Below are 26,870 nucleotides of genomic sequence, written 5' to 3' on the forward strand. Positions count from 1 at the left end.
GAAAGGTAAAGTGGTATTATCAGATATTAAGTCTGACTAAAAAGGAACAAATATGTTTTACAATTCCTTTGCAATTAAGCATAATCAATAGTCTTCTGCTAGTAAAGCAAAGTTATATACAAGGTGTCTAACAAGAAAAGTTTCCTACCACTCCAGAGCTCCTTTAATCTGGTATGCTGAATGAAATCAAAATAACATTTCAAGATAACTCTTCTTAGATGCCATGATAATTTTGGCCTGGGGAGTACTGCCCTGTGCAGATTAATGAGCAACTCCTCTGAGTGGACTTCTAAATAGGGGGTTATTTCATATAGTGAAAAGCCTCTTTTCTTGCATAGGTTTCAAATTGCTTCTTTGATAGCTCAGTAAATAGCATGGATCCACGATGCAAAATAAATAACAGGCAAAAACCATGGCAATAGCTCACTGTGCAAACAAGAAGATGAGGACAAGGGCACAGTAGGATCTCTGAATGGTGCAACACCAGCAAGGTTTACTTTCTCAATGCCTGGGGAAGCTGTTTCGGACAGGAGGAACCTGCAGACCTGGCAGCTAGCATTTCAGCATTCCTGGTAGCTGCCTCCTAGAAGAAACACTAGTAAGAGCAGCCTGAAGAGATTTAATGTAATTATGAGAAGATGACAATGAGACAAGATCTCATTCCTCAAATATATAAAAGAGCGTCTAAGTATATAATAATTACTAAGCCCATTTCGGAAATAATCTTTTTGCTTGGTGATGCTTGGAGCCCAGGTGGTAAAAAAGAGAAGTTGGAGACAACAGAAGTATGATCAGATAAACACCAAACTCAGTATTTCTGAGCTCTGGATATATCCGTATGATACAGCATAGTGCCACAACGAGAGAGGAGAGAGCCAACAATACCTGTTTGGTACCAGGGGTAATATACCTGCTTCTCACCAGGTAAATAAGTCCAGGCACCTTACTTCCAAAACCACCCAATAATAATAATGTTGAGGTTTTTTTCAAAAGCTAGAACACATTTGCAGTGTAATCACTGTTACTCTCACTGCGGTTAGAAAGAGACAAGCATGTGAAGTTCAAATTATGTATTATGGAACAAAAAGTGACACTGAATAAGTAAACAGAAGTGTAGGTGACAGTGTAAGAAAACCCCAAAGAATGAATGAAATGGCAACAGTCAGCAGAATTACAGAAAATACAGTCATTTTGAAAACCACCAGTTACAAGAAAAAGTTCAGCAGAGTCTAGGTCACTTGCTAAATAAAAATGTCAAACAGTAAAACACTATGCCCTGAAAATAGGAAAAAGAAGTGTCAATTTTAGTATTCAAGTATACTTTTTTAGCTATTCATGTTTCTCAAGAAAGAAAATGTAAAGTAGTACAGCACGTTCCTGAGGACTAAAAAGTGCTGTCTTGTGGCCCAGAAATGGCCCCTCAGCTGTCAGCTGGCCACCTCTGACCTAGACCAAGCATAAAACATTTGCTTGCAGATGACACAGGGCCGGGGTGGTAGATCTGGAGGAAAACAGGTTACTGTTACAGAATGAGCCACTGACTTTGCTTAAACACACTCAATCTAAGAAATGCAATTTGATGGAGACAGGCGGGAGGCAACACTTTTGGGAACAAAGAATGCAGGTTTCATCTATGTAGAATGTGTTGAGGAGAATTTGGGGGGTCATCACAAGGCTTTCAGTGTGACATTGTCACCAAAAGAACCAAGACAACCCATGGCCTGGAAGAGAAATTACAAGCAGAACTTGACTTTACACAGCTTTGGTGCAATGACTGTTAAATCACTGTCTCTGATTACTCTGTTCATATTGCCAGGAGGAGGTTACAACGGAGTTTAAAGTAGATCCAAAAATCTACTCGGCTGAAACCCAAATGTTGAGATAGATAAAGAACTTCAGCCTATTCAGCTTACTGGAAGTTAGATAAATGCTATCTTGAAACAAGATCTTGTAGTCTAACAGGAAGGAAAAGCAGTGTGACAGCTGTGCCAGGGGAAACAGTAGCCTGCATGGAAATCTTTGAAATAAAACCAGATCTCTTTCTACAACGCAGTTTGTAAATTCAGGTTCCTGAGAAAAAAATATGTAGCATCGGTGTGCTGAGAAATCAGATTGGGTCATCACCTTTAAATCCCCTCTCTTTTCTTTTTTGGCTTTACTATTGTTTTACTACATTAAATTTGTGCAACTCTATTCACTTGGGAACTAATAATAAAAAAAGTCTTCCATAATTGGGCTTAGCAACTGGGAATATCAGAGAAGGTGACAGATTTGGGAGTATCAAAATTACTTTGGTTCTATTTTGCAAAAAAGAAAGGTTACTGTTACTATGTAGCAGCTGTAAAAGACAAATGTGATCTGCAGCTATATCTGTCAGAGTATTCCAAGAGAAATGGGGAAGAAGTAATGTTATGCACATGGCTCTGGTGCTTAGGAAATACTGATTCAAACTAGAACAGCTGCAGGAAAGGAAGGGGAATTTAAAGCCTAAGAGACTGAAAAACCATGGCTTGTTTGGCTTACAAGAAAAACACCACAAAACCCAAAACTAAAAAATCTAACAATCTCAAACTAACAAAAAAAATTCATGTTGATAGAATCTTTTTAAAATATAGGAAAAGAAAAGAGCTATTTAAGGTAAAGGACAATATTGGAAAAGCAAATTCTCTTGTTATCAAATTTAGGCTGCAAAAAGGTCATACATTAACAAGCCATTAACATAACCGGCTTTAAACTGGAACATTATGGTATCAGGAAAAAGTTTTAGCAAGAGATGTCCATAGAAGGAGATGTTACCTGAAGACACAAGAGGTACTTTCCAGCCAATATTTCTAGAAAAAGTCCATAATTTCAAGCCTGTGTTTTTGAACTAGCTGTATTTTAAACAACCTGAAAGTCAGCTTTGAAACAAATACATGAGCCTGTTAATGAAGAGGATTTGTTTGTCACTTATTCATGTACTGTGATAGTTTAATTGCAGGTCGACAAACAGAAATGTTATTTTTCCTTATTTCAGATATCCTAAGCAGCAGTATCAAGTAAGAAAGAGCGTGCAAACATCCTCTCAGCAGAAAAGAACAGGTTACTTACCTATTGATTCAGCAACCTATTTTATATGCACCACATTACAAAAAATGTGCATTTTGTGCTTGTAAAGTTGCCACATGGATAGTTCTGATAGCTGATTGAATATTTATTGTCTGGGACTACAAACCCTGTGGCAGTTGAAGCATCTTCCAAACCCTGCCCATGCTGGCAGCTTTTGCTCTTCTCTCTAGGAAGCAGCTGCCTGCCATCCAGTTCTAGCCTCCACTGCTGGGAAAATCAGCAACTGCAACTGCACTACGGAGACTTAACTACTCAGAACAGGAGCTACCATCAGCACGTGCTTCCCATGGAAGTCCAGGAGACAGCCACAGTGCTCTCTACCTCACTGGTCACCTTGGCTATTCGAGTGCAGAGCTAAAACCAAAGCCCTTTTAACATCATCATTTCTCAAGAAAACTAGTAAGAGAAACATAATGCAGTGGACCTGAAAAACTACTGGAAGTAAAAGCAAACCCTCTAGCTGTCATCTCACATCCTTAGATTCTCACCTGCTCAGGACCCATGGAGGACAACCCTGATGTAGGCACAGAGGTCGCTGAGGTCATGCTGATCTGCCCTGTCATCTGGTTCATGTTGTTCATACCACTTGTGTTGGTTGCCATGGATACATTGATGTTCATGTTATTGTTGTACATGCTGGTGCTTGCTTGCTGCCCAAAATGTGGTGGGGACTGTTGTGAAAACATGCTACAGCAAGGAATGGAAAAAGCAATGTGTCAGACTTAGAATGCTGAAGCCACTAAGAAACTTTTTTTAATATATCTTAAGCTAGAATTAGTATATACTGTCATTTATTCCAACTTCAAAGGAAAAACCAGTTTTCAGCTACATTAATGTCTAAGGAGTAGATTTTCAAAATTTAAGGTCCCATGTCTGTGCACAAAAATGCATGCCTTTGCGTGTGAAACTATGGCAGAGTACAAATCTGTTATGCATGTGCAAGAACAGCCAATTATCTGTCTAAAGGAGCTTTGTATGTATTTTAAAGTAATGCCTGCAGGGAGAGGAAAACACCTTTAACCTCCAGTGTTAGCACAGCACAGGACTGCTGAGCTGAAATTGTAGATGGCGTAATAACCTTTCTTTTTTGCAAAATAGGCTATTTGCATATATGAATACCAGATTTGCACATACAATTATGGCAAGCGGGCTCACAAATATAGACATGCAATTGTGCAGAAATTTATTTACTAGGTCTTAGCATCAGGTTTTGAAAATGTGGCACTGTAAGAAACAACATAAAGTCTAAGACAATTACCCTACGTGTTCCTATAAGGGCACTTCTGATCAACTTAAAGAGGAGTAACTCAGGTGGAAAACCTCATCCCAGATTTTATTTAGTCCAAGTGCTTTCTGGACAGTATCTTCCTTCCCATTATGTTGAAAGCCATATGAGAGACTTCTTTACATTTCCTAAAATGCACTCCACTGTTTACACATCAGTCTTTTGTAGTCTTGGAGCATAACTCAACAGCCACTGAAGGAATTATTACTGACAATGTGTCTGTTTAGAGGATCTGCATTAGACTGAAATACTGGAAAAGCTGCTGTGTCTGTATCAGTGGCTGACTTTCCCTTCCCTGTGAAACACTGCTCCCACAGCTGAGGAAATCTTTCAGGGTTAACGCTCAACCTTGCACTTGGGTACCCTGTTAGGCTCTTGCTGTGCACTCAGACTTGGTGGAGTGCAACGGCATTCTGGGCACAGGACCAAACCCAGAAAATCCCACCATTCTCTTCCTTCCAATTCCATGTCTTTTCAGGCCACCTCACCCCAATTTGAAGTTGTTATCTGGATGGCTGAAACAGTACACTACAGATCATTGTGAATACTCAGTGGCTTGTGTAAGCACATTTGACATGTCTCTGCTGTAGAGCTGCAGTTCAGCAAAGCCAACCATTGGACTTATGGAGCTGCCCCTGCTGCCATTTTTGGCAGAAGCCATGACAGCAACAGCTATGCCCCCTGCAGATGCTTCAGGAAGACAGTGAGGATGAGGCATGGACAAGGATGAGGATAAGAGATAAATCAGCTGCTTTAGGGGCACTTTACTTGGATGAGCCTCATCAATAAAATACTGGTGTTCTGGGTTTATTAAATCTTTGTCAACTAGCAGGAAAAAGATTTGTTGCTGTGCTAGGACACTCAGACTGAGAACTTCAGGATGACAAAAGCACTGTGCTAGAGACAGCTGTGTGCACCCCCGTGCCAAGTGATACAGGCTGTACCTGATAGCTCCTCCCATCTTCCAAGGAAAAGCTCAGATCACTGTCATCTGGAAGCTCACTGCTGCCTACTGATAGTGTTCAACATCCAACCCATTTGATTTGGACAGACTGATTATTAGAGCTACACCCACAGGGGCAGGGGCCTCAGCTGAAAAGGTGACTGCATGCGTGAGGTATTGCTACAATGCTGTCAGGGAATGACAGCTATATGCTGACCCCCAGCATGTGCAAGCACTAATGGGCTGAACCTGGTTACACTCCAGCATTTAAAGTGGGAGGTGATAATCCAGTCATTGCAATTCCAGAGCAGTAGGGAATGCATAGGCTCTGGCTCAGCTGATCCAGCCATGTGGAAAGCAGTGTGGGAGCATAACATGAAAATCATATGCAGAAGAAATGCATCCACACAAACATTAGGGGCTGGAGTTCACTGCGCAGCACAGGTGCTTCTTAAGGGCACACAGAGTTTGATCAGTTACCACAGACAAAGCAATGCATTGTATGGATGCAGGTCTTTTAGCTATGCACTCACTTCGCCTCGTATGAAGACAGAATTTAAACCAATTCGTCAAGCCAAATTGAAAAGAAATCTCTTTTAGGATAGATAGTTAACAACAACTAAACACGCGAACAATTACATAAAACAAGCCCATAAGTAAGTGTAGACCATAAATGACCCCATTATTCTATGTGTTCATTTTGGTTTTCTTCTGGATTTACCTGTTACCACCCATATTCCCTTGTGCCCACCCATTCATCTCCGTAGAGGACTGATAGGCAGGATTAGCCTGAGACTGCTGAATCATGGGGCTTTGAGTGTGAGCCAGCCTTGGTGACATCAGTGGACTCTGAGGCGTGGTGGCCCCTGTGAAGCCTGGATCGGGCTGCTGACTAATACCTGAAGAAGAGAACAAGAAATTTACCCACTGTACATTCAGAGTTAAAACAAACCAAGAGCTCATACCTGCTGACTTGTCCTTACACAGCCCTACTTATATTATCTGGAACCTTTAACTTTGTGTCTCTTCATTTTCATAAAGCAGTTACAAATACATGGAGGGAAAGCACTATTATGAAACATTATTACTATTAGAAACTGGTGTAAAGGATAATAGATCAGTAAGAGTAGATACCAAATTTAGAAATGGATGGGCATAATTTATTATATCAGCAGAACTTTCACATAACATATTATTTAATATAATTATAATATAACTTATACGGTAGGTATAAATAAAGAAACTGTATAGCAATAACTGTATGGAGGTAACTGCCCAGAACAACGTGGTTTGTGGCTTTGTAAAACAAAGAAAGGAAATGGTATTAATTATCATATTACACTTTGGGTTAGGGGTAGGGAATTGAATGCCTTATCTAAAACTGATATATATTATTTAAATTAAAGAGTTTTTTGTTTATTTCACTCAAAATTCAGAGTCCATGAAGCAAATACATACACATATATGTGTTTGTGTGTGCATACACACATTTATCTGCATATATCTATATATAAACAAACACACTGCACTTCTGCTACTGCTCAAAGAGCGAGCGATGCTTGGAGAATAACTGGTACTAGGGCTAGGAAAGTGGAACCTCCAAGGCGTCCAAACCACCATGGTTTCCACTCTTCCCAGGGAGCCAGGCAAGAGCCTGTGGACCAGGGGCTTGGACCCAGCACAGGGGGGAACACGGGGGAGTCAGGACTGACAAAATGCACTGAGGGGGGGTGGAACCAGTACCGTAGTTTGGAGGAAATGGAAACTGCTGTGCATTTGCCTGCGGGATGCGCGGGTTGCTCATGGTTGCTGGGATGCCACCGGTGGCCACCATGCTGGGGGTCATGCTCAAGCCTTGCCCTCGCATCATCAGCGTCCGCTGCTGCACCTGCTGCTGCTGCTGCATCTGCCGCTGCCGCAGGTGCTGGCTCAGGATCTCCCGCTGCCTCTGCGCCAGCATCTGCGCGTTGATGGGGCCCTGTGGGAAAAACCACCGCCACCCATCAATAACCCTTCAAGGCAACCCAGCCTTGGAGGCATCTCCACTAGAGCAATCTGGGAGATTCCAGCTTTTTTCCCCCTCATCACACAACTAACAGAAATATAAAGAAGGAGAAAATAATCTTGCTAATACTTCTGCTGGGAAAGACTTGCAACAGTGCGAGAGTCACTAACTGAAATAATACCAGTGTTTAAGGTTGCAGTGATTTGTAACTGCAAATAGAGCAGCTCATTAAAAACACACATCTTTAGGAAATTAGAAGCATGGTTAAAAATGCAGTTATATAAAATCTTTAGTAAACAACCATCCATCTCATGTAAAAATGGGAATGACTCTCAGATATAAAATAGCAAAATACTGCCTATCATGCAGATTGTGTTATTTGTATCGAAACTGTGCTTGCCACATAGCATTACTACTGCATTATATTGAGGGAAGCAAGCAAAAAAGAAAGTGACTTTTTTTTTTTTTAAAGGTATTATTTCTCTCACCTGTGTTGGCACTCCAGTTCTCAAAGACAGATTCATATTGGAGACGCTGCTGATCTGATTTATCAGTGGCTGCCGATTCTAAAGAGAAAAAAAAAAACCACCCCAACACCAAAACCCAAAAGTTTTTAAAGGGAAAGAGAAAAAAAAGTGTTACATACAGAGTTATATAGATCTACTTCCCTGGTCAGCTGGACTGTAGACCTAGTTCTACATATTCAAGCAGTGACTAATTTTCCTCCTCAAATCCTACTACCATTCACAGAATGCTGTTTCTTAAAGGGATAATACACCATGCAAATAACAACACAGGTACTACGCTGTTTACAACAAACATGCTCCCTTCATAGCTCCTGTTCTTTTTCAGTTTAGGACTGGACTGTTGAGGTTTACTCCAAAGTAGACCTCACCCTGATGTTTTAAGGCAGAAATTATCTTTCCTCCTTAAACAGAAAAAGCATTGATATCTCACTGATAGTACTATGAACCCATATATTTAAAAATGAAACAACTTAAAACAATTCTCAAAAGTAGACCAAGGCCAAGGGGAAAAAAAAGGATGTAGGTAACAGGCAGCAATAAAAGCAGTTAGATTGGTGGAAAAGTCAAGACACAACAAATAGAAAAAGATACAGCAAAAAGCACAAAGAATAATGTAGAGATGCCAAAACGGAAGATCAAAAAAGAGAATGTGCAAGGCACTATCTTGTCAAGCTATTGTGGCTCCTGTTTTTAGCTTAGGAGTGCACTGAAGCAAGACCCGGTGTATTTGGCACAAGCTGACCGCAGGTGCCGCCCAGGAGAGGCGCCTGTGCCAGCACGGAGCCGGGCACGGAGGGGGCTGTACCTGCTGCGCCTGGAGCCGGTGCTGCAGCTGGAGCCGCAGCTGGTTGGGCTGGTTCTGCACGATGCCGGCGGGCCGCAGGCTGGGCCGCGGCTGCATGCGCAGGGCGGTGTACCCCGGGCGCTGCCCCATGCCGTGGAAGCCGGGGTCCTGCATGGGCGCGTAGCTGCCCTGCGCCATCTGCGCCTGCGCCGCGTACTGCTGCGAGAACACCGGAGCCTTCTGCTCCATCAGCATGCTGGACTCCTGGCTGGGGAAGGTCTCGGGGTCGACAGCTTGGCTCTGCAGAAATACACCAACAATAGGAACAGTTGGCGGGACACGGCTTTCCAGAGGATTATACGGGACTAATAGGGACAGCCTGCGAAAACAACCTTCTGAAACAGAAAACAACCTTCTGAAACATACTGTTTCAACCTTTTGAAACAGAAAATTACATAAGCTTTCTTTACCTCAATATAAAACTTAAAAATAAGCAGAATTGTGTATTTAAGTATCAAAATACATTCATGGAGACAAATTCCTCCTCTCCCTTTTCTTTTGTTGTTTTTTTTTTAAACAAAACCCCACAATCTTGCTTGTGTTCTTTACACAGACATTGTATTACTCTTCTAATTAATAAAAACCTGAAACAACAAATGCTAGATCAAAATCTGTAAATGAAGTGATGCCAGCGTATTTTTGCCCTTGAATCTGAGATAAATTCAAAGTTATTACAAATGAATAAGTAGATTTTTATCAGTATCTTTAAACAAAAGAATGACTTCAAATAAAGATGCCTGAAACTATTACAGAAGCTAATGTGAACAGAGTGCCTAATTCTTTCAGGGCACTTTTGCACTAACTGATTATCCATTAGCATAAATAAGCTAACACAATTCTAAATTCCATTCTAGATACTCCCGTAATATTTGCTCTAGCCAGAATAATTTTATAGCTTATTCCACACTGACCTTGAAAATGAAGTTAATCTAAATTTCAGTGCCCTCATGAAAGTCTTTAAGCTGCTGTAAAATGTTCAAAGGCTATTTTAAAAAACATGTTTTAAAATGAAGCAGTTCTCTTATCTGCAAGATCCTTTAACTGTTTCCACTGAATTATTAATTAAATAGAAACATATTTACTGCTTAGTTTGAAATAAACCATTATTCATAATTTTTGGTGGTGGCATTCCAAAACCTGTATAATACTGCATGACAGTTTCATACTGCAAAATTGAAGTTCAGCAATAAATTGTATCTCCAGCTCTACACCTCACTGAGTTCTGTGTTGTACCAAATAGGCTTGGAGATAGCTTTCTCATGTTCAAAGCAGAATTTCTTTGGTCCTATTTCATATCTAAAATGCAGAGCTAGTTCAGAAGTTATGCTCAGGGTGCTGATGAGTGCTGGGGAATGAACTGGGTACTGCAGGCTCCTCTGAGAATATTAAGTCATTATACAGACATACACTGATTTTGGAAAAAAAATTCTGATGCCAGAAACGTCAGGAACTAACTTTCATGCAAAATACTTCTATTTTTACCACATTTTATTTGTACCACATAAGACTGAAATGGGCAAGAATCACATGGAAGTCAACAAAAATTACTGTGGGGATGAAAAAGCATAGAACAAAGTTTAGGAAGCATGCTCATAATTTAGAAAAAAAAAATTACAGTTTAAGTGCTTGGAATGACATCAGCTGCCTCAGATAAAACTCATCCCTTAACACACATTAATCAACTAAGGAAAAAACCATGGGTGAATTTACACATCTCAGGTTTGCTAATACAAAAGCTTATTACCCCCATCACACTAAACTCTTGATCCTGCTCCTCTGCTCCTAGGTCTTCATGTTCTTATTTTCCTCTTTCCTATACACTGTTGCTGGCCATGATCTTACCTTTCTCCCCCTACACTTGTTCCTCTGACCACCATTGTTTTGTTTTGGTCAGTTTAGTTGCATACAGCAGGTCAGAAGAAGGAGATCTAGGTGAGGCTGGCAGGGGAGAGGAAGGAAGACTAAAGCAGGGGCTGAGGGAAGGTTTTCAGGTGACGCTGAGCCATTAAACGGACTTCCACCATCCTAGCTTGCAAGAGGTGTTTTATAATCCCCTTTTTCAACCCCACCTTGACAACATATCTTATAAAAGTAATATCTAATACATGCAAAATACCATGTCCAGTATACCTGGCTCACTAGTTCTGGTATTCCTAGAGCCCTGTCAATTTCTTCTAAACCATCAAAATTCCTTAATGCCATGTAAAGCTGATCCAGGAGAGCACCCTCATCACTTGGTGACTCTGATGAAGGATGATTACACAAGAGATCATCTGGTGAGCTGCCAAACGGTTGCCTGTGAAAACATGAACACAGCATTGGTAAACAGCTGCCAGAAAATGTGAAATAGTATCAGAGGATTAGTACTCAAATTGAACTAACAAGTGGAGACAGAAATTATTTTAATCGCGGCCAATTCTGCTTAGAAAGTTACTCTGGATGAAAGTTATGCTACCCAAAGAAGTAACTAAATAGTGTGATTAATGCCTGCCAAGACCCTACAAGCGTGGTATATCTGACAAGCAAGAAAGCCCACCAGAGGTAGCCTGAGCGCTGATTGCATATTACAGGGTACACAGAGGAACAGAGAAGTCAGTACAGAATATCGTCACTGAAGACAGAAGGCTAAATAATTGCTTTTTAAAAACTAACTTGGAATTTCTGATGTCAGATTAAGTATACTACCACAAGTAGTATTCATTTCACAAGTATTTATTTCCACAGACTCTCCCCTTAGTTGGTTTTCTATCAGGCTAAACAAGCTGAAGAAGTCACAGAGGGGGTCCATGGATTGACTGAGCTTGCACAAACTGAACATCTGGAAGAGCTGGGCAGAAGCATGAGGGACCAGGGAGAAAAGGACATTCCCCTTTTTTTTGCAGCAAAACACTGCATCAGTTCACCCCAAATGCACATTTGGGTACCAGTTTATACACTTGGTTATGTGCCTTGGAAGGACATCAGCAAGAATTTGGCTACTGTCAGGCTGCATGTGATGGCTCTATAAATCCTGCTTACCTCACCCCTGAATTTGTATGCGAAGCACACTTGCAGTTACAAAGGCAGAATAAAGGTTTATTATAAACCCAAAGGACAAAACTTCCTGAGAAACAAACTAAATCTGAAATAACACCTTATCTGCAGCCAAATGACACGTTTTTGTTTTGCAGTTCACACACCTGCCCTGCTTCACTCACGCTACCACAAAACTGCAACAGAAAATATAAAGAGCAAAGCATTCTGCAGGCAGAGCAGCTACAGTACACACATCATGGAAGACTCTCATCCCAGATAATTACTCAGAGACAATAAAAGCTGTCACCCATGGAGGGAGCAAAAACACTATATGGGAACCCTTTTTACATGTCTGTTTAGAAAAAACAAAGAAACATGTTTGCGTATTTAGTTTCCATAATGAGATATATGGTTGCCATGGAAGTCTAATCTCTGTGTCAAAGCTAAGCAGGAGAGCTGCATCATCAGGCTATACACTGAAAAAACTCAAAGGATGGCAGGCAGGAAAACTAATAAAAATGTATTCTTTTTAACTGGATCCCAGATAGTAAACAAAAAAAAAGGATATATGACATACCTTTAAAACATTGCAAAGTATTAATCAAACTCATAGAGAGATTTCTTTAACTCTCATAGGTAGAATTATGAATCATCAAAAGGGAAGACAAAAAAAACCCCCTTTGATTCAAATGGCTTACAAACTCTAAAGATAACTTATAAGAAGGGATCTATTATAAGGAAAAACAATTGATGAGGCTAGCAAAAAAACCCTCCCTGAAATTGCAAATGAGCGTGAACACACATGATAAAAACCCCAAAATGTTTGTCAAATTCTACGTATTAAGCAACAACAACAACAATTACTTACAATTTCTCCATTTCTTTTATATACCCCAGGGACAATTTTAATTTTTAATTTAAGAATTATTTTTACTCATTTAATACATGGCAACAATCAGATTATGAAAACACCAATCTTGGAGATTAATAAAGCAAGAAATGGCAGCATTAACCATTCAATTGTTTCTGGTTGGGTGTAAATGCTCAAAATATTGTTACTTTCAGATGCAATGGGAATTTTTTCCACAATCTTCAGCTATAAGGAAATTATGAGAAATGCAAAGGTAAAAAAAAAGGAAGAATCAACTGCCTGGCTTGCTGACCAGAATGACACTGTATTTTTTTTTAAGGTGTAATTTTTAAAGTGAATAATTCAGTTATACATACAGTGCATTTTGCATATGGATAAGCTAACTGAGGGAAACACCAGGAAACATCTTGAAAAGCATGGAATATAACAAAGAAAATGTCACATATATTTATGGATACTATTTTTGGACATCCTAATGAAAACTAAGAGAATGTAGTCAGAAGATTAACATATTTTAAACATACTTTTTTCCCAAATGTATCTACTTCATTTTCTTTTCAGTGATCCCCTGATTTACTACTTACATAATTAGAAATATTTCAACATTTTGCACTTGCTTGTCCATTTTGCATTCCTTAGACATTCCATATATACACAGTTTCTCTAAAGTAAGCTGCAAACCTTTTGGAGAAGACATGGCTCTTTTTTAAGAAGTGTAAACTTCTTATTACATTGCCATCATTTAAAAGTCTTAATGATGAATGAAGTTATAAATACATTACATGTGAGTTAATGAGTTGTGACCAAACTGCAGTTCTGATTACCTGAGGAGGAGCTAGCTTCAGGGAAGAGGCAGCCTTCCTTTCACTTCATCTTTCCTTCCTCATCTTTTACAGAATTTAGGTGAATTAAAAAACCCCAAACAAAACATAATTAACCATGTCCTACATCACTTAAAATGCTACCCCACTGCAGGAGGGGACAGATATTATGACTACATAGTCATGGCTAGTACTACTGGCACTTTTCCACATTTAGTGTTGAGTGTAGTTGTTAACAATAAGAACAGTGAAATCAGACAGAATCATGCCCACGTTAATGCTCCAGAGGTGAAAAATGGTGCAACTATACCCGAAGTGCTGGCAGCATTCACTGTGATACAGAACTTTCAATTCATTCAACACATTACATGGCAAAGACAGCATTTATAAATATTATTGGAACACACATACATTTCAGAGCACAAAATAATACAAAAATTAAATTGATGTACATTTGGTGAATGTTTTGTGTAGAACTTTGTTCCCACAAGGTGTGTAAAATATAGGCCTGCAAAATCTCTCTGTGTTCTGATGTGACACCAAGACTCACCTGTTCTGACTACCAAAAGTTGCCTGCTCTATAGGCAAGATGCTGTCTGGCCATGGTGCAGTCTGATTTGGAGGTGCCTGTTGTTGGCTATACTGAGGTCCTCCTATGTTCATCTCCAATTCAGATGGCCCTAATCAAGAAAAAAATAACCATGTAACTTTCCTGAAGAGAAGCTACTGTCAAGTTAATTATTTCAATTGAGTTATCTATGTTATGGTGAAAGCAAACAAAAGCATTAAGACCTCAGCAACATTACACTTAAAAGCATCATTACTCTTTTGTTAAAATTTGCTTTTAAAATTTGAGAAAACATGAGTACTCTGAAAGTGGTTCAAAATTACAAAATAGCAGATACAACATCATAGATGCAAAAATTAAAAAGACAAGCATCAGAAAAAGACAGTACATAGAGTCAGTATTATAATGTACTTGCTTTAAAAGTGACCAGGAACAATTATCCTGTCCACAGCATGTCCACTAAAAAAACTCCACAGTCTTTAGTGAACCAAGGCAACTTCATATCCTCTTTGGCCACACAACCATGGAGCTAGAGGGTAACAGGAACTGTCCATCTTAATACATGTGTTAAAATTTAGTATTTTAGACACCTTCTTTCCCACATCTGCAGGAAAATTTCACGGTGAAATATAGTTCTCATCAAATCTATAATTGAAGTAGGATATTTTTTCTTTTTTTTTTCCTCCTGCTTCATCTTTAACAATCCAGCGTGTGCCAAAAGGAACAGCTCCAGATGTGACTTACCCATATTCATGACCTGAGATGGAAGCATCTGCCTTGGGCCAGGCTGGTTGCTGGGTCTCAAGGGGATGCTGGCCGTGGGGTTGCGGATCATGCCTGCCTGCACTGGCCTGTTCATGGCACCAGCCGTGGGCGCACAGGTCACCCTCACAGCGGGAGCCTGGCTGCCCCAGTCCCCGGACGCCATGGCAGGCCGAGGGGCATTGCCACCCATCATTCCTGCACAAAAGCCAAACACACTTAGGTACCAGCACATGATCAGAACAGCCTTAGCACTACTGCTGCCTGAGGAGCTGCATTTTCAGCAATGAAAATGCAGTAGTTTCACTCAAAGCACACTGTACCACAACTTCCCATCCAGATGTGCAAAGCTACAGAGCGATGCCTTATGCTGCTTAGTCAAGGGACTGGAGACTGTGATACATCTTACAGGAGGAAGATCCTTTTATCATTTCCGAAATGTTGCTCAGAGTAAGTGTTCCCACATGTAGTCTGCAACAGGTGCTGAGGGTGTGTGGATAGCCTTAACTTCCTTCCTCAGGAAATGAATCACGTTTGCTGATGTGTGTGTCAGTGCTTTACTTTCCAATGCTAAGTGAGAATGGGGACTTGAGTAACAACATGTTAACATTAAACACGCTTACAAATTAGAAGGACTGAGTATCAATTTATGTTCTGCAAATGTCTTTTGGTGACTTCTTTCATTTGGAACCTAGAGCCATCTTAGCTTCAAGGCTCACCCAGATAATCTCAGACCAATGTACAGTGCAGGGAAATTACTCACAGGAACTTTCCGATAGATGCTGAAGTTCATTACCGTTATTTTAGGGGAAGTCCTCCCACATCTACTGTAAACAACTGATACACTTTATTTACACTTGGAATATATAGAATACTACACTCTGACAGTAGCCAGAAAACCTCAACCAAAACCCAACACAAAAAACTCCAACCCCCAAAGATGGCATTCATAGTATTTATACATTTCAATTTTACTCAGTCAAGAGAGTAGGTAAAACACTGCTTTCAGGTAGGACTACTGGTTCAGATTAGTCTTTTCAGTTGCATTTTGCAACATCCCTAAATGAATACTAAAAGCCACACAAACAATTATTACTTATCAGTTCAATTATTTGGTAACATATAACCAGAGAAAAACCCTCTGAAAAGGGTCTTTGTTTCAGCTGCTGTACAAAATTTGCTTTAGTGTTACATCCTCAGGTTTGGTCCATTTATGTACATATTCTATCAGCTGACAGATGTGCTCTGCTAGAACAAGGCAGGGACACAATAATACTCTCTAACTTGTACACTTAAGATTAATAAAATCCTCTAATACGTATACAGAACATGAAAGTAATAGGACACTTGAAAGAACACAAGTTGACCTCTAAACTGCTTAAATAAAGTATTTCAGTGTCTGGCTGCATGTCTTTTTTAACAGTGATGCAAACTAAAGCTAAAAACTTGACACCAAATAGCCAGCTGAGAGGACTTAAAATGCCTGGTTTTATGCCTGACTCAGAGCTCTTACAGTGGTTGTCACACACTTGCACAATCTCAGGCTATGCACTAGTTGAAATACGTCCATCAGACTTTTCTTGTCAAACACACTATATGTTTGTTCATTATTACGTTAACATGTTGTTAATTGCAACATCTGATGGTTCCCAAAAAGGAACTAAGGGTAATAAATAAAGGATAATTGAGGGCAAAGCCAACATCATAAGGGCATCAGTACTGCCCATGATTTTGTTTTGAAAGACACATCTCCACAGGTAGGTAAAAAGCAGTGCACACAAGGCAGGACTAAAAATACACAGAAATTCAAAATAAATATGCCAATACATAACTTCCCACAAAACATGATTTCTTCCAGACTTTATAGAAAGCAATAACCTGGACTGGTATTAACCCCAGTGTTAAGCTGCACATGCTATAGCCTGTTACACAAGTATATTTTTAATAAAAAGGAAAATCATCTTACCTGTGCTACTGTTGCCTAAAGTTCCTTGACTTCCTATCATCCCTTCATTCCTGCCCATCAGTCCCGGCTGAGGTATCACTGAGTAGGGGCTACTCGTTCTTATGGGTGGGAAAGTTCCTGCACCTGTTGGGTTCTGCAGTGTTATGTCAAGTGGTAAATTCTGGTTTGGTAATAACCTGCCAAGTTGCCCTGCTCGTGGGTTATTAAAAGCTAGACAGGAGGAGCAAAGAAAAAAAACAAAGTTACAAGAATGGAAACTTCACTAGGTAAAAAAAAAAAAAAAAGAAAAAAAGAACCCAGACACAATTGAAGATCTTGGGCTCAGCTGTTTAATGTTGCATAATTTACCCACTCCATATCTGTCTGAGAAACATCCCTTCTTGACATTTAAATGTAAATTTCAAAATGGAACATTCTGACACTAAACACAAACCAGGTACGATGCATACTTAAAAAAACTTTAAATGACGCAATTTAACTGACAGAAGAGCCACTAAAGCAAAATACACCACTACGTGATGTACACACTACTGCCAATGAATCTTACACCTAGTAGGACTAGGTGCATGCAGATGTCATCCTGCAGATTGTTAGAATTATCTCAATTTTGAGAGTTTTCCAGCATAATCTGTGCCCCTGAAGAAGTTTTCAAAATAAGGACAGACTGACTCTATATTGGATCCCACAGCCCCATTTCAACGTGACCCACTTAATATTTTGGGGTTTTTTTACATTTTTTGTCATTAATAAAAATAAATACTTCCATGATTTAGCAACAACAAAAAACCAGTCCAGAAACAGAGCCGTGCAACCATAATATTCTGGTAAAATAGAACCATCCTTGATGGTTACTGCCACCTTTATGTAACTACTTTCTTCTGGGTTGTGCTTTTTAAAATCAGCCCCTGCAAATAAAACTGCAGACTGCCTCAGAAAAGTGAGTTTCAGACTGTGACTGGCAAGTATCTGGCTCAGCTGGTCTTTGGGCAATGTTCCAAAATGCGTGAAAGCATCCTCTGTGTGCTCAACTGGTTCTCAAACACGAATCAAACACTGACCTTGTAGCTTTGATTCAATTTCCAATCATACCCATAAAATAAATGCAAGTAAATTAAACATTTTTGTGAAAGTATTATTTGCAATACTTTCTGATAGCTTCCCCTAGGAGCAGCTGTGATACAGCAGCATCCTTAAAATGACTTCTGCATTTTTGTGTTCACCACATTACTGAGAAGTTAAGTAACTACTTTCTTATTTTAGACTGAAATAGTGCTACTTTTGAATCTGAAAACTTAGCTGAGGTTTAGTAAGTTTGTTAAAATGTACAGAAGTATCTCATAACAGAGGTCTCTTTTATTTTTATTTTATAAAACCAGATTAAAGGAATTTATTGAATTTTTTTTTTTTTTAATATAAGTTCTCTGCCAGGTGAATTTGCTCATATGTGTGTACAGAAAATATATCACATCACATACACCTAATTCCTAACCATGAGATCAAAATTTTGTCTTGTCTGACTGTTCAACTAAGCAAACAAAACTTACATACGAAGCAAGAATTACTTTCTCAAGATTAGGGGCATCACAAAGTCTAAGGATTGAAGCAAAATTGAACTTCAGTGACAGTTGAACAGTTTGCTCCAGAAGTTTGAAAAATCACATAGATAAGTGAGTTACTGTATGTGCAGCTTTGCCAGCACCCACTAATATTACAAAAAGGAATTCTGCAAATGCAGCACAAAATAACAACACTTAGATCATATATTCTACTGGTGCTTAGATCATATATTCTACTGTTCGTCAGGATGGGACTGAAGGAGGCTCCCTATCCTTCAGGTAACAGACTCTAGCAACCTGGCAGATCTAGCAGCGTTTTTATTTTTCAACAGAAAAAAATATTTTAAGTATCTTCATGTAAAACCTGTAACAGTAAAGATGGTTATTTCTTCAGAAAAAAAACAGTAAAAAACCCCAAATCTCTTTTGGAATTGCATATGATTTGGCATTCATTCTACATTGCTTTTCTATGAGCATACGAGAGGCCCTTCACTATTTCTGTGAACCTGTTTTCTGAATGCTCTTCTATGGAAAACAAGGCAGAAGTTCCTAGGGGAATCAGGCACAGACACAAGACTGAGATGGGGGAAAAAGTTTCAGGGTTTTAATTTAGATGGGAAACAGGATGCTGCTTTTACAGAACTGCTGCTAACCACCAAGCCACTCTCATTTACAATCATACTGTTACTGTACTGCCAGTAGCTTTGAAAGCAGATTTAAAGCTAGGCTAACCCTCGAAAGCTAAAAGGCTACACTGGAAGGAACAAACAGACCTTGATTCAGGAAAAATATGCTAAAGACTTCACATGCACAGAGATTTCCTTCTGACTTTTGTGCTGCTGCTGTTAGTACCTCTGTACTCACAAAAGTGAGTACATTAAACACAAGCATCTTTCTCTGAGCAACATGGATAACAAGTGATAATTTAGGAATCTGAAGTGGCTTTAATATGAATTTAAACATTAATATTTATTGATAGAATACTAATATTTATCTAAATATTTCTAAGTAATTTGAGTGAATTTGAAAGTGGCTCAGTGTTAGTTTAATATTATCAGAATGGCTAAAAATATTAACTAAACCCTACAAGAAAAAAACCTAGAGTACATCTAAGGAAGCAAATAGATGCGGCCATCCTAGCCAACAGGCACAAAAAATGAAGCTGTGTTTTTTTTATGCCATTTTATTCAACATTAGCACTTGATAAAGACTCTTGTCTTGCTTGCTTTCCATTATGCTATGATGGTAAACCAACATTTCAGTGCTGATTTGTAAGCTGATTAATAAGGTTAAGGAAAGCTGTCAGCTGGAAGTGACTCAACAAAAAGCCACAATCTCAAATTAAACTTGGGCATTCTTAATCTTCTGTCCTTCTATTAATCTTGTGGTTTTAGAAGAAGACTCTCCTTCATGCTTAGAAAAGCCTCTCTCGCACCTTCCACTGCAAGAGCTGCCAGAAAGGAACGATCTGCATGACAAAAAAATGCACGTGCTCTCCATGCCAAAACCCTCACTACAGAAGCATCACTTATAACCACAGAAGGGGATGTTTGGTTTGAGGGTACCCCTTAAAACGTCTCAGAGGACACAGACTTCCAGGGTGTGCGAGTTAAGACACAACTCCTCGTGTGTTTGGAACTGGGACGACCGCAGATGGCGCTCTGTCACCACACAACCCCAGGCCAGGACTGGGAGCTGCCCAGTTCCTCCCTGGCCGACCCCTGCTCTGGGGGGCTCCCAAGCTCGGTAGGCGCGTGTGGAACACGGGGTGCACTCACTGCTCTGTGAAATCCTCATTGCTGGTTTCTGGGTGGCCACTGCCGCGCCGGGGCTGCTGTCACTGGTGAGCTGCATGAGGTCATTGATGATGGCTTGCTTGTCGACCGAGCCCGCTGGCACGCCTGGGCGGCTATCTGGGAAAAGCTGTGGTAACTGGCTGTTCTGCAGGTCATCCAGAATCTCTTCCAAGTTATCCAATTCACTGCCTGGCTGCAACAAAGAACACACAAACCCACAATACGCATCGCTGCTCGCCCGCTGTTGGCGTCCTGCTCGTGCCAAGCCAGGCAGCCCCCACCATCACCCCGCACCGGCCTTGGATGTGTCTGGCAGCACGCCTGCCGTGGAGGAAGCTCACAAACCTGTTGGAAGGGGACTGTGCAGGCTTCTCAGGGCTAGTCTGCCGTGCTTTTGGGCACTGGCACCCCTTCAAAAGCCCCGCATCAGGACATATGATTCCATACCTTGGGCAACAGGGAGATGCTTCCCTGTGCACTCTGTGACGGGCGCTGACAGCAGGGGTAATAGGAAATCCAGGAGTGCTGAAGATGGGGGTTTATGTAGGTATAGCCAATATTTCTTTCAGCACAGTTATGTTTCTAGTCTCTTTATGACTTGATTAAAAGCATACAATCGGAAAGTTACTTTATGGCTAAAATAATTCCCCATATGTCTTTTCTTCGTTATATTCAAAACCTGAACACTGAATAACTCTATGTAAGTTAACTGGCAAGATATATACATAGGATTGGGAATTTATTTTGCTCCCAACTTCCCAAATAATTGAAAATAACTTCTCTGGAGTATGAAAAGAGAAATCTACATATGAATTTACATTCAAATTCAGTAGAAAATTATAATGAAACAAAGATGGGAGAAAAATTAAGTTCATCTTATACTAACATAATTACTGACCTGCTTGTTTTTCTTAAATACATTGATTCTCACTGGCATTCTCTTTTGTCAGCTTCTCTGTCTAAAAACTCTCAGAATTAAAATAATTTTCTGACTCAAATGTGGAAATCATTGCAACTAATGTCCAATCCTAAACTTTTGATTAGGGTAAAACTTGGGTAATAACTAAGAACAGGGCGTCCAGTTTCAGTTACTACCACCTTGAACAGTAATTATATCATAACAGTATTTATAACAAGTATCTACTCAAAATCAGTGTCTTCATTAGGAAATATGCAATGAGAGAGGAGAAGCAGAGTAAGCAGCCACTCATGAAGGATGGGGAACTGAGAAATAACACCACAAACATGCAGAACTGAAATACAATTCTTCCTGGGTTTTTTTTTTTGTCCTTTCCCACGTCATGAACTTCTTACTGAGAGCAAGCTTACACCACAGATCACAGAAGACTGTAGAAATACCTGAGATGGCTTTAAACTACCTACTGGGGCTCTCACAGGCTAGCTGGGAAGCACTGCCCATTAGTCTGTACAGAACTCCTCCTGCCACATCTAAGCTGCTCCTGGGAAGTCCAGTTATTTTATTCAAAGGTAGCTAAAATGCCCCGAGGTTACACTGCTATGTGCCTTTTTTGGGTGACTGACTGCAAATAAACATGGTATTATTTTTTATTCCCTCTACATCATCTCCTAGTCTTACAAATTGTAGTATATGGTGCAAAAGAGGAGGGAGTTTACTCCATTAAAAGGTAGCATGTGGGTGATCTAGAGGCTGGTGTTATTGGCAAAATGGTAGGAAAGCAGAGAATCAGAGGACTGGAAGAAATTTAAAGCCTCAAGGCAAAATCAGTGTATGCCATTCCCTATGGAAGTTCATACAGTTGTTTGTTAAAGACATCCAGAGACAGAAAATCCATAGCTTCCCTGGAGAATTGGTTCCAGCACTCTGCCATCCTCACTACTTTTGTTTTATTTTCTTAGTCTCAATGCAAAATCTCTCACACTAGGATTTAGACCCTTCCTTCCAATCATATTTTGAATCTGGAGAACACACTGTGTTCTCCTTTCTTTCTCTAACTTTTTCTGTATTTGAAAACATGTGCCCTTTCGTGTTTTAAGCTGCAATTAATAAACAATCTCAACTTGTGAATTTTCTTCAGCAAATAACCTGTTTTCTAGGCCTCTTATTACTCTTGTTGTTCCTGTGGATTGCTTTCAGTTGATCCACACTTTTGCTGAAGCCCTGTCCAAGACAGGACTTAAAATAATGCCTTACAGCTGCTGACTAAAGCAGACAATTTACTCTACACATAGTACACTCTGATGGCCTCTTCCAGAAAAGTGTGTCATTCTCTTAATTCCATGACAGCACTGACTCCCACTCATCTTATAGTCACTATGATCTCTAGAAGAGCTCTGAAAAAGTCCTATCTAGTCAGTCCCTTCCTTAAAAAAAAAAAAAAATCTGAGACATTATTCTTGACTAATGATAATAACTTTATTCACCTTGAATGTTCTAGCATTTTGTCTCTGTATCTCTTCACTGCAACTGAATTTGAATTCTGTCCTCCAGTGTGTTTGCAGACATTCAAGTGTCACACACAGCTTTACCAAGCCCTATTGTCACATCAGGTCATTTAGGTTAACTAAAACAGCAGCTCTAGATGCTGCACGAGTCCTGCAGCATCTCCATTTTGACAGCGAATCCTTCAATAACTGCTGTGTGTGGAGGGATTTCCAAACACCTTCCTAACCACTTACAGCAGTTACATCTTGACCATGCACCTCTAACTTGCCATAAGGGCCACAGAGCCTTGCTCAAATCTAAACACAGGCACACACTGTTTCTCTTATGCCAGCAACCCCACTACCCTCTTGCTGAAGGAAAATAGGTTGGCTGGTCCAAGATTACCTGTTCTTGAGAAATCCCACTGATGACTCACTGCCTTCCAGGCAACTACAAGCAGCTGGGTGGACCCAGCACATCAGCAGAAAAGGCTGAGCCAGGAGGAATCAAATGTGATTATATGAAGCCTAAATCATTACACGGACAGGTGATAAGCAGATTCAAAAAGGCGCTCTAAGAGACAGCCATGAGTGATGTTTATAGGAGCTGCAGTTTGAGCGATGGGAGATCTGGTACAAGACCGCAAGAGCCAGGAGAAGAGACTGATATAGAGCATCATAAATTATAGAACGATGATTCAGTACTCTTTGGGGGAATTAAGACATATGGCCTTCATTACACGTATCTGAGACAACAGCAAAGGAAGTTTTATATTTTGCAGGGGGGTTTTTTTGGTTGGTTTTATGCGGGATTTTGTGTCATCTTTTCTTTTAGCATTCTGGCTACTGCAATTCTTTGTTCAAACAGTAGATGTAAAAAAAAAAAAAACCAAAAAACAAAACTCAAAACCAGACCTAAAAAAACACTAATGAAGAACATATTGATCCAAATGTGACAGAAAACTGGTGGTCTTAATTCATCTCAGGAAGCGGTAAAGAAAGGGCAAATCCAACAGATGTATTACAACAACACAAATACATAACTTTCTTTTTTTTTTTTGCTTAATAATCAATATAAAATATTTTATAAGAGTACTCAACTGCTACAAAAGCTCCAAGAGATTTGGAATTAACACCAACCCATGGCGTTAGCATAAGTCTTTCCAGACTAACCCTCAAATGGCACCATATGTAGAGAAACTAGCATTAAAGTATTTGCTTGGTTAGGTTCATGGGATTTTTCTATTAGTTATCTTCTATATTGATTTTGTTAATGGTCTAAGTTGAATTTTATGTAAATAGAAGGCACACCCTAATCTCCCTGTAAAAAAATTATTTGTCATGAATTTAAAAAAAAAGCACCTGATAAAGTGCTAAGCATCACAAGAAAGTTCTTGTGTGGGTATTTTCACTATGTCTAAGTAATGCAATTATGACAATCTCTGTAGAACTTGGACACTAAGTGCCAGAAAGTATAAGACAATTCTCATTAATATTTTTGCATTTGAAAAAGTACTTATTTTATACTGTCATATAGAGAAATACAGATTAAAGTTAAGTGCTTACAGAATTTTTGCAGCTGTACTGAAAGGCAGCTGCACCTCAACATGAAGTTTGGTTTACAAAAGTTGCTGTGTCAAAGTCTAGCTTCCATGGATTGTAAAGGACTGGATAAGATACTCAGGTCTCCGGAAATCTCCTTCCTGCCCATGGCTTGCACTGTGACCCTGTATTCTATGGAATTACAACAGGATGTCTTTTGGTGGGGGCACAACTTGAAACTACACCTGACTTACATAAATTTGAAGTTAGCTCATCTTCCACCTCAGAAGTAAGGGCAAAGCATTTGACTGTAAGAGGTAAACAAAACCAAATCCTTGCTCCAAACTGGCAGTAAATTAAAGGTTTATGAAAAGAAGGGAAAAGGAAATTAGAAGTGGAACCAATATGGTATTTTTCTCCCTGGTAACTGCAATAAACATAAAATTGGCTAGAAATCCTATTAAATTATCAAGCTACTCTATGACTAACATTTGAAAACAGAACTCTAATTGAAAGACATTCAGAAAATGGAATCCCCATTCTAAGATTTTGATAGAATTTCAAGAAGAAATCAATGTTCCTCATGAACTTAATGGATTCTGGACTATTAAACCAGAAATAGGTTTTTTAAAGATGAGTGGCATGTGTAGAGAAAATATGCTAGTATAGGGAAGATACTGGTTTCCACACAAAGCATGAGCACAGCAGCGTTGATGAAGTACGTGAGGAACACCAGAGCAGTTTCTGAGTTTTAGGACAAAAATGTACATGCTTAAGATGATTTCTGGAACAGCACTTGTGCAGACTGTTACATTGCAAAGTCCCTGTCAAACAGGCTGTCTTTATGGTCTACTGAACAAAAAAGAGGAGCGTACACTTGTGGAGATCAGGATTTTATTCCACACTCCCCCAAGTGATTTCTCAGAGAACAAGCTACTTTAGCAAGGCAATATCTAACATTGTTCGTTATGTTTCTCTAATGTTCCCCCGTACTTTCACTCTCCTTCCCCTCCAAGCTGTCAGCCCGTCCTTGCCACATCTGACCATCTCCTGATCACTACAGGGGCTGCTCCTGGCAGTGGACTGTCAGGGAGAATGGGAGAAGGCCAGCTTACTGCTGAGGGATAATCTCTTCTCTTTCTAACAGTGGTGAACCATATGAGAACTTGTGGTGGTTGACAGCAACAGCCCTACTACGGTTGGTGCTGTAGGAAAAACCCCGCTTAGTGCCCCCAGCAAGTCTGTCTTTTATCCTCTCCCCTAGAGCTGCTACAACTGGAATAGCAATCAGCCTAATAAAGCTTGATAACCATCATCCCACCAGGGAAAGGAAAAAGGCACGGCCATGCTGGAAATATTCTCTGCCATTTGAGAAAGGCTTCCTGTCAGTTGCTGCTCTCTGCAGAAGAGTATGTTTAAACACACTACCTAGAAGACTGCTATTTTTAGTACAGTGGTGCACTTCAAAGCATTTCCTGCTCAGAAAGTCACACCAAAAGTAAAAGGAGAAAACGCAATGGCTCTGTTGCCTCCCAACACACTGATCTCCCTTGTAGAGGCCATCCCACTGCTGCTCTGCTGCAGTTTCCAGAGAAACTGCACACTCCAGTGACTAATTACTTAAAAATACAACATTCCTCAGGAAGGAGAAGTTTTAAATAAACCTGCAAAATAGGTAACACAAGCACATGGCTAATTTTTACATATGGGAGGAAGAAGGAGGGGGAAGGATGCAGGAGGATGGAAGAATTTAGCTCAAGAATCTCTGTTCTAGTCTTGTACTAAATAGTTCCAGCTTTGATCTAAATTTAGGCAATGAGCACTTCCTGTGGGAGACCATCTTCCAAAGCTGAAGAGTTTTGATGCTAAATATTTTTAGTGATTTTATAATTGGGGTAAAGTGGTTATTTGTTTAAAGGCCTGGCCTACATTATTCTATATTCCCCACCATTTCCTCTCCTATTCCATGCTGGACTTCTGTTTATTCAGCTCCAGGTTTCACTGCATTTTAAGTGGGTTTTAAAGCTTTATTTACAACCAACAGGAGCAACAAAAGCCCTTCTGTCATTATCCAGCAGTCTTCCACCACAGTGACAGGACTGGCTTCTCCATACCTTGGTGCTGAGGAAGCCCTTACCACTTTATCATGACTCCTGCACTGCTTTGTGGTTTTCTGAACAAACCCAGCTCCTGGACCTTTCTGTACCTTCATTTCCCTCTCTCCTCGGAGACAAACTCTGTCTTCAAATGTTAAGAAAAGGCAATACATTCGTAGCCCACACTTCAACCCCTTCAAATCCCTCCCCAACCTCAGAAACATAAAACCCAAAAATAAAAAGTGAATAGACTATTCACTTTAAGAAGTTCATAATTCAGGAGACCTGATTTTCAACTGCTTGAGGTTGGCAACGTTTGTAGACACTAAAGTCTCTTTCTTGAAAGTTGGTTTTACAGTTAGTCTCATGTTTACATTTAGGGTGAGACATAACTTGCCTATCTTTAGTCATGAGAAAGTAAAGCAGCTAGTTCAAACTGTTCACCTGTGCTACCACTTGTCAATGGGAATATCAGTAAAGAGAGGCTTACCTCATCTGTTTTAGACACACATTAGTATAAGATAAAAAAAAATCCTGGAGTATTTTCCTGTGTTTCCGTCAGCAATAAAAGGAGTTAGTACAGCTACCTTGGATTAGACAACAAACTGGAATTCTAGAGAGGACAAAACCTGCTCTCTGAGAATTGGTTCATAAGCTAAGCTGTTTCTTGTGTACTCCATAGAGATCATGAAAGAGGAAATTTTAATTCTTTTAGAAATTTAATTCTTGGGGAATAAACCATCTGAAGGCCCTGATTTTGAT

General features: G+C 39.9%; 1 protein-coding gene across 3 annotated transcripts in view; it reads right to left on the minus strand.

Annotated features, from left to right (window-relative positions):
- The window catches only part of NCOA2 (nuclear receptor coactivator 2), a 180,071-nt gene that overhangs the window by 9,510 nt on the left and 143,691 nt on the right, over window positions 1–26,870 (minus strand). For all 3 annotated transcript variants that reach the window (XM_042036497.1, XM_042036499.1, XM_042036498.1), the window contains 10 exons: window positions 20,050–20,260; window positions 16,716–16,925; window positions 14,732–14,947; window positions 13,970–14,099; window positions 10,843–11,008; window positions 8,674–8,952; window positions 7,830–7,907; window positions 7,080–7,314; window positions 6,058–6,235; window positions 3,597–3,795 (listed from right to left, as the gene is read on the minus strand). In XM_042036497.1, the coding sequence (XP_041892431.1) occupies window positions 3,597–3,795; window positions 6,058–6,235; window positions 7,080–7,314; window positions 7,830–7,907; window positions 8,674–8,952; window positions 10,843–11,008; window positions 13,970–14,099; window positions 14,732–14,947; window positions 16,716–16,925; window positions 20,050–20,260 (1,902 nt within the window). The remainder of the gene's footprint in view (window positions 1–3,596; window positions 3,796–6,057; window positions 6,236–7,079; window positions 7,315–7,829; window positions 7,908–8,673; window positions 8,953–10,842; window positions 11,009–13,969; window positions 14,100–14,731; window positions 14,948–16,715; window positions 16,926–20,049; window positions 20,261–26,870) is intronic.

This window comes from Corvus kubaryi, unplaced genomic scaffold (genome assembly GCF_017639235.1).
Source record: "Corvus kubaryi isolate FWS band 111438036 unplaced genomic scaffold, C.kubaryi_AGA036_p1.0 37385, whole genome shotgun sequence".
In the NCBI taxonomy this organism is placed as follows: Eukaryota; Metazoa; Chordata; class Aves; order Passeriformes; family Corvidae; genus Corvus; species Corvus kubaryi.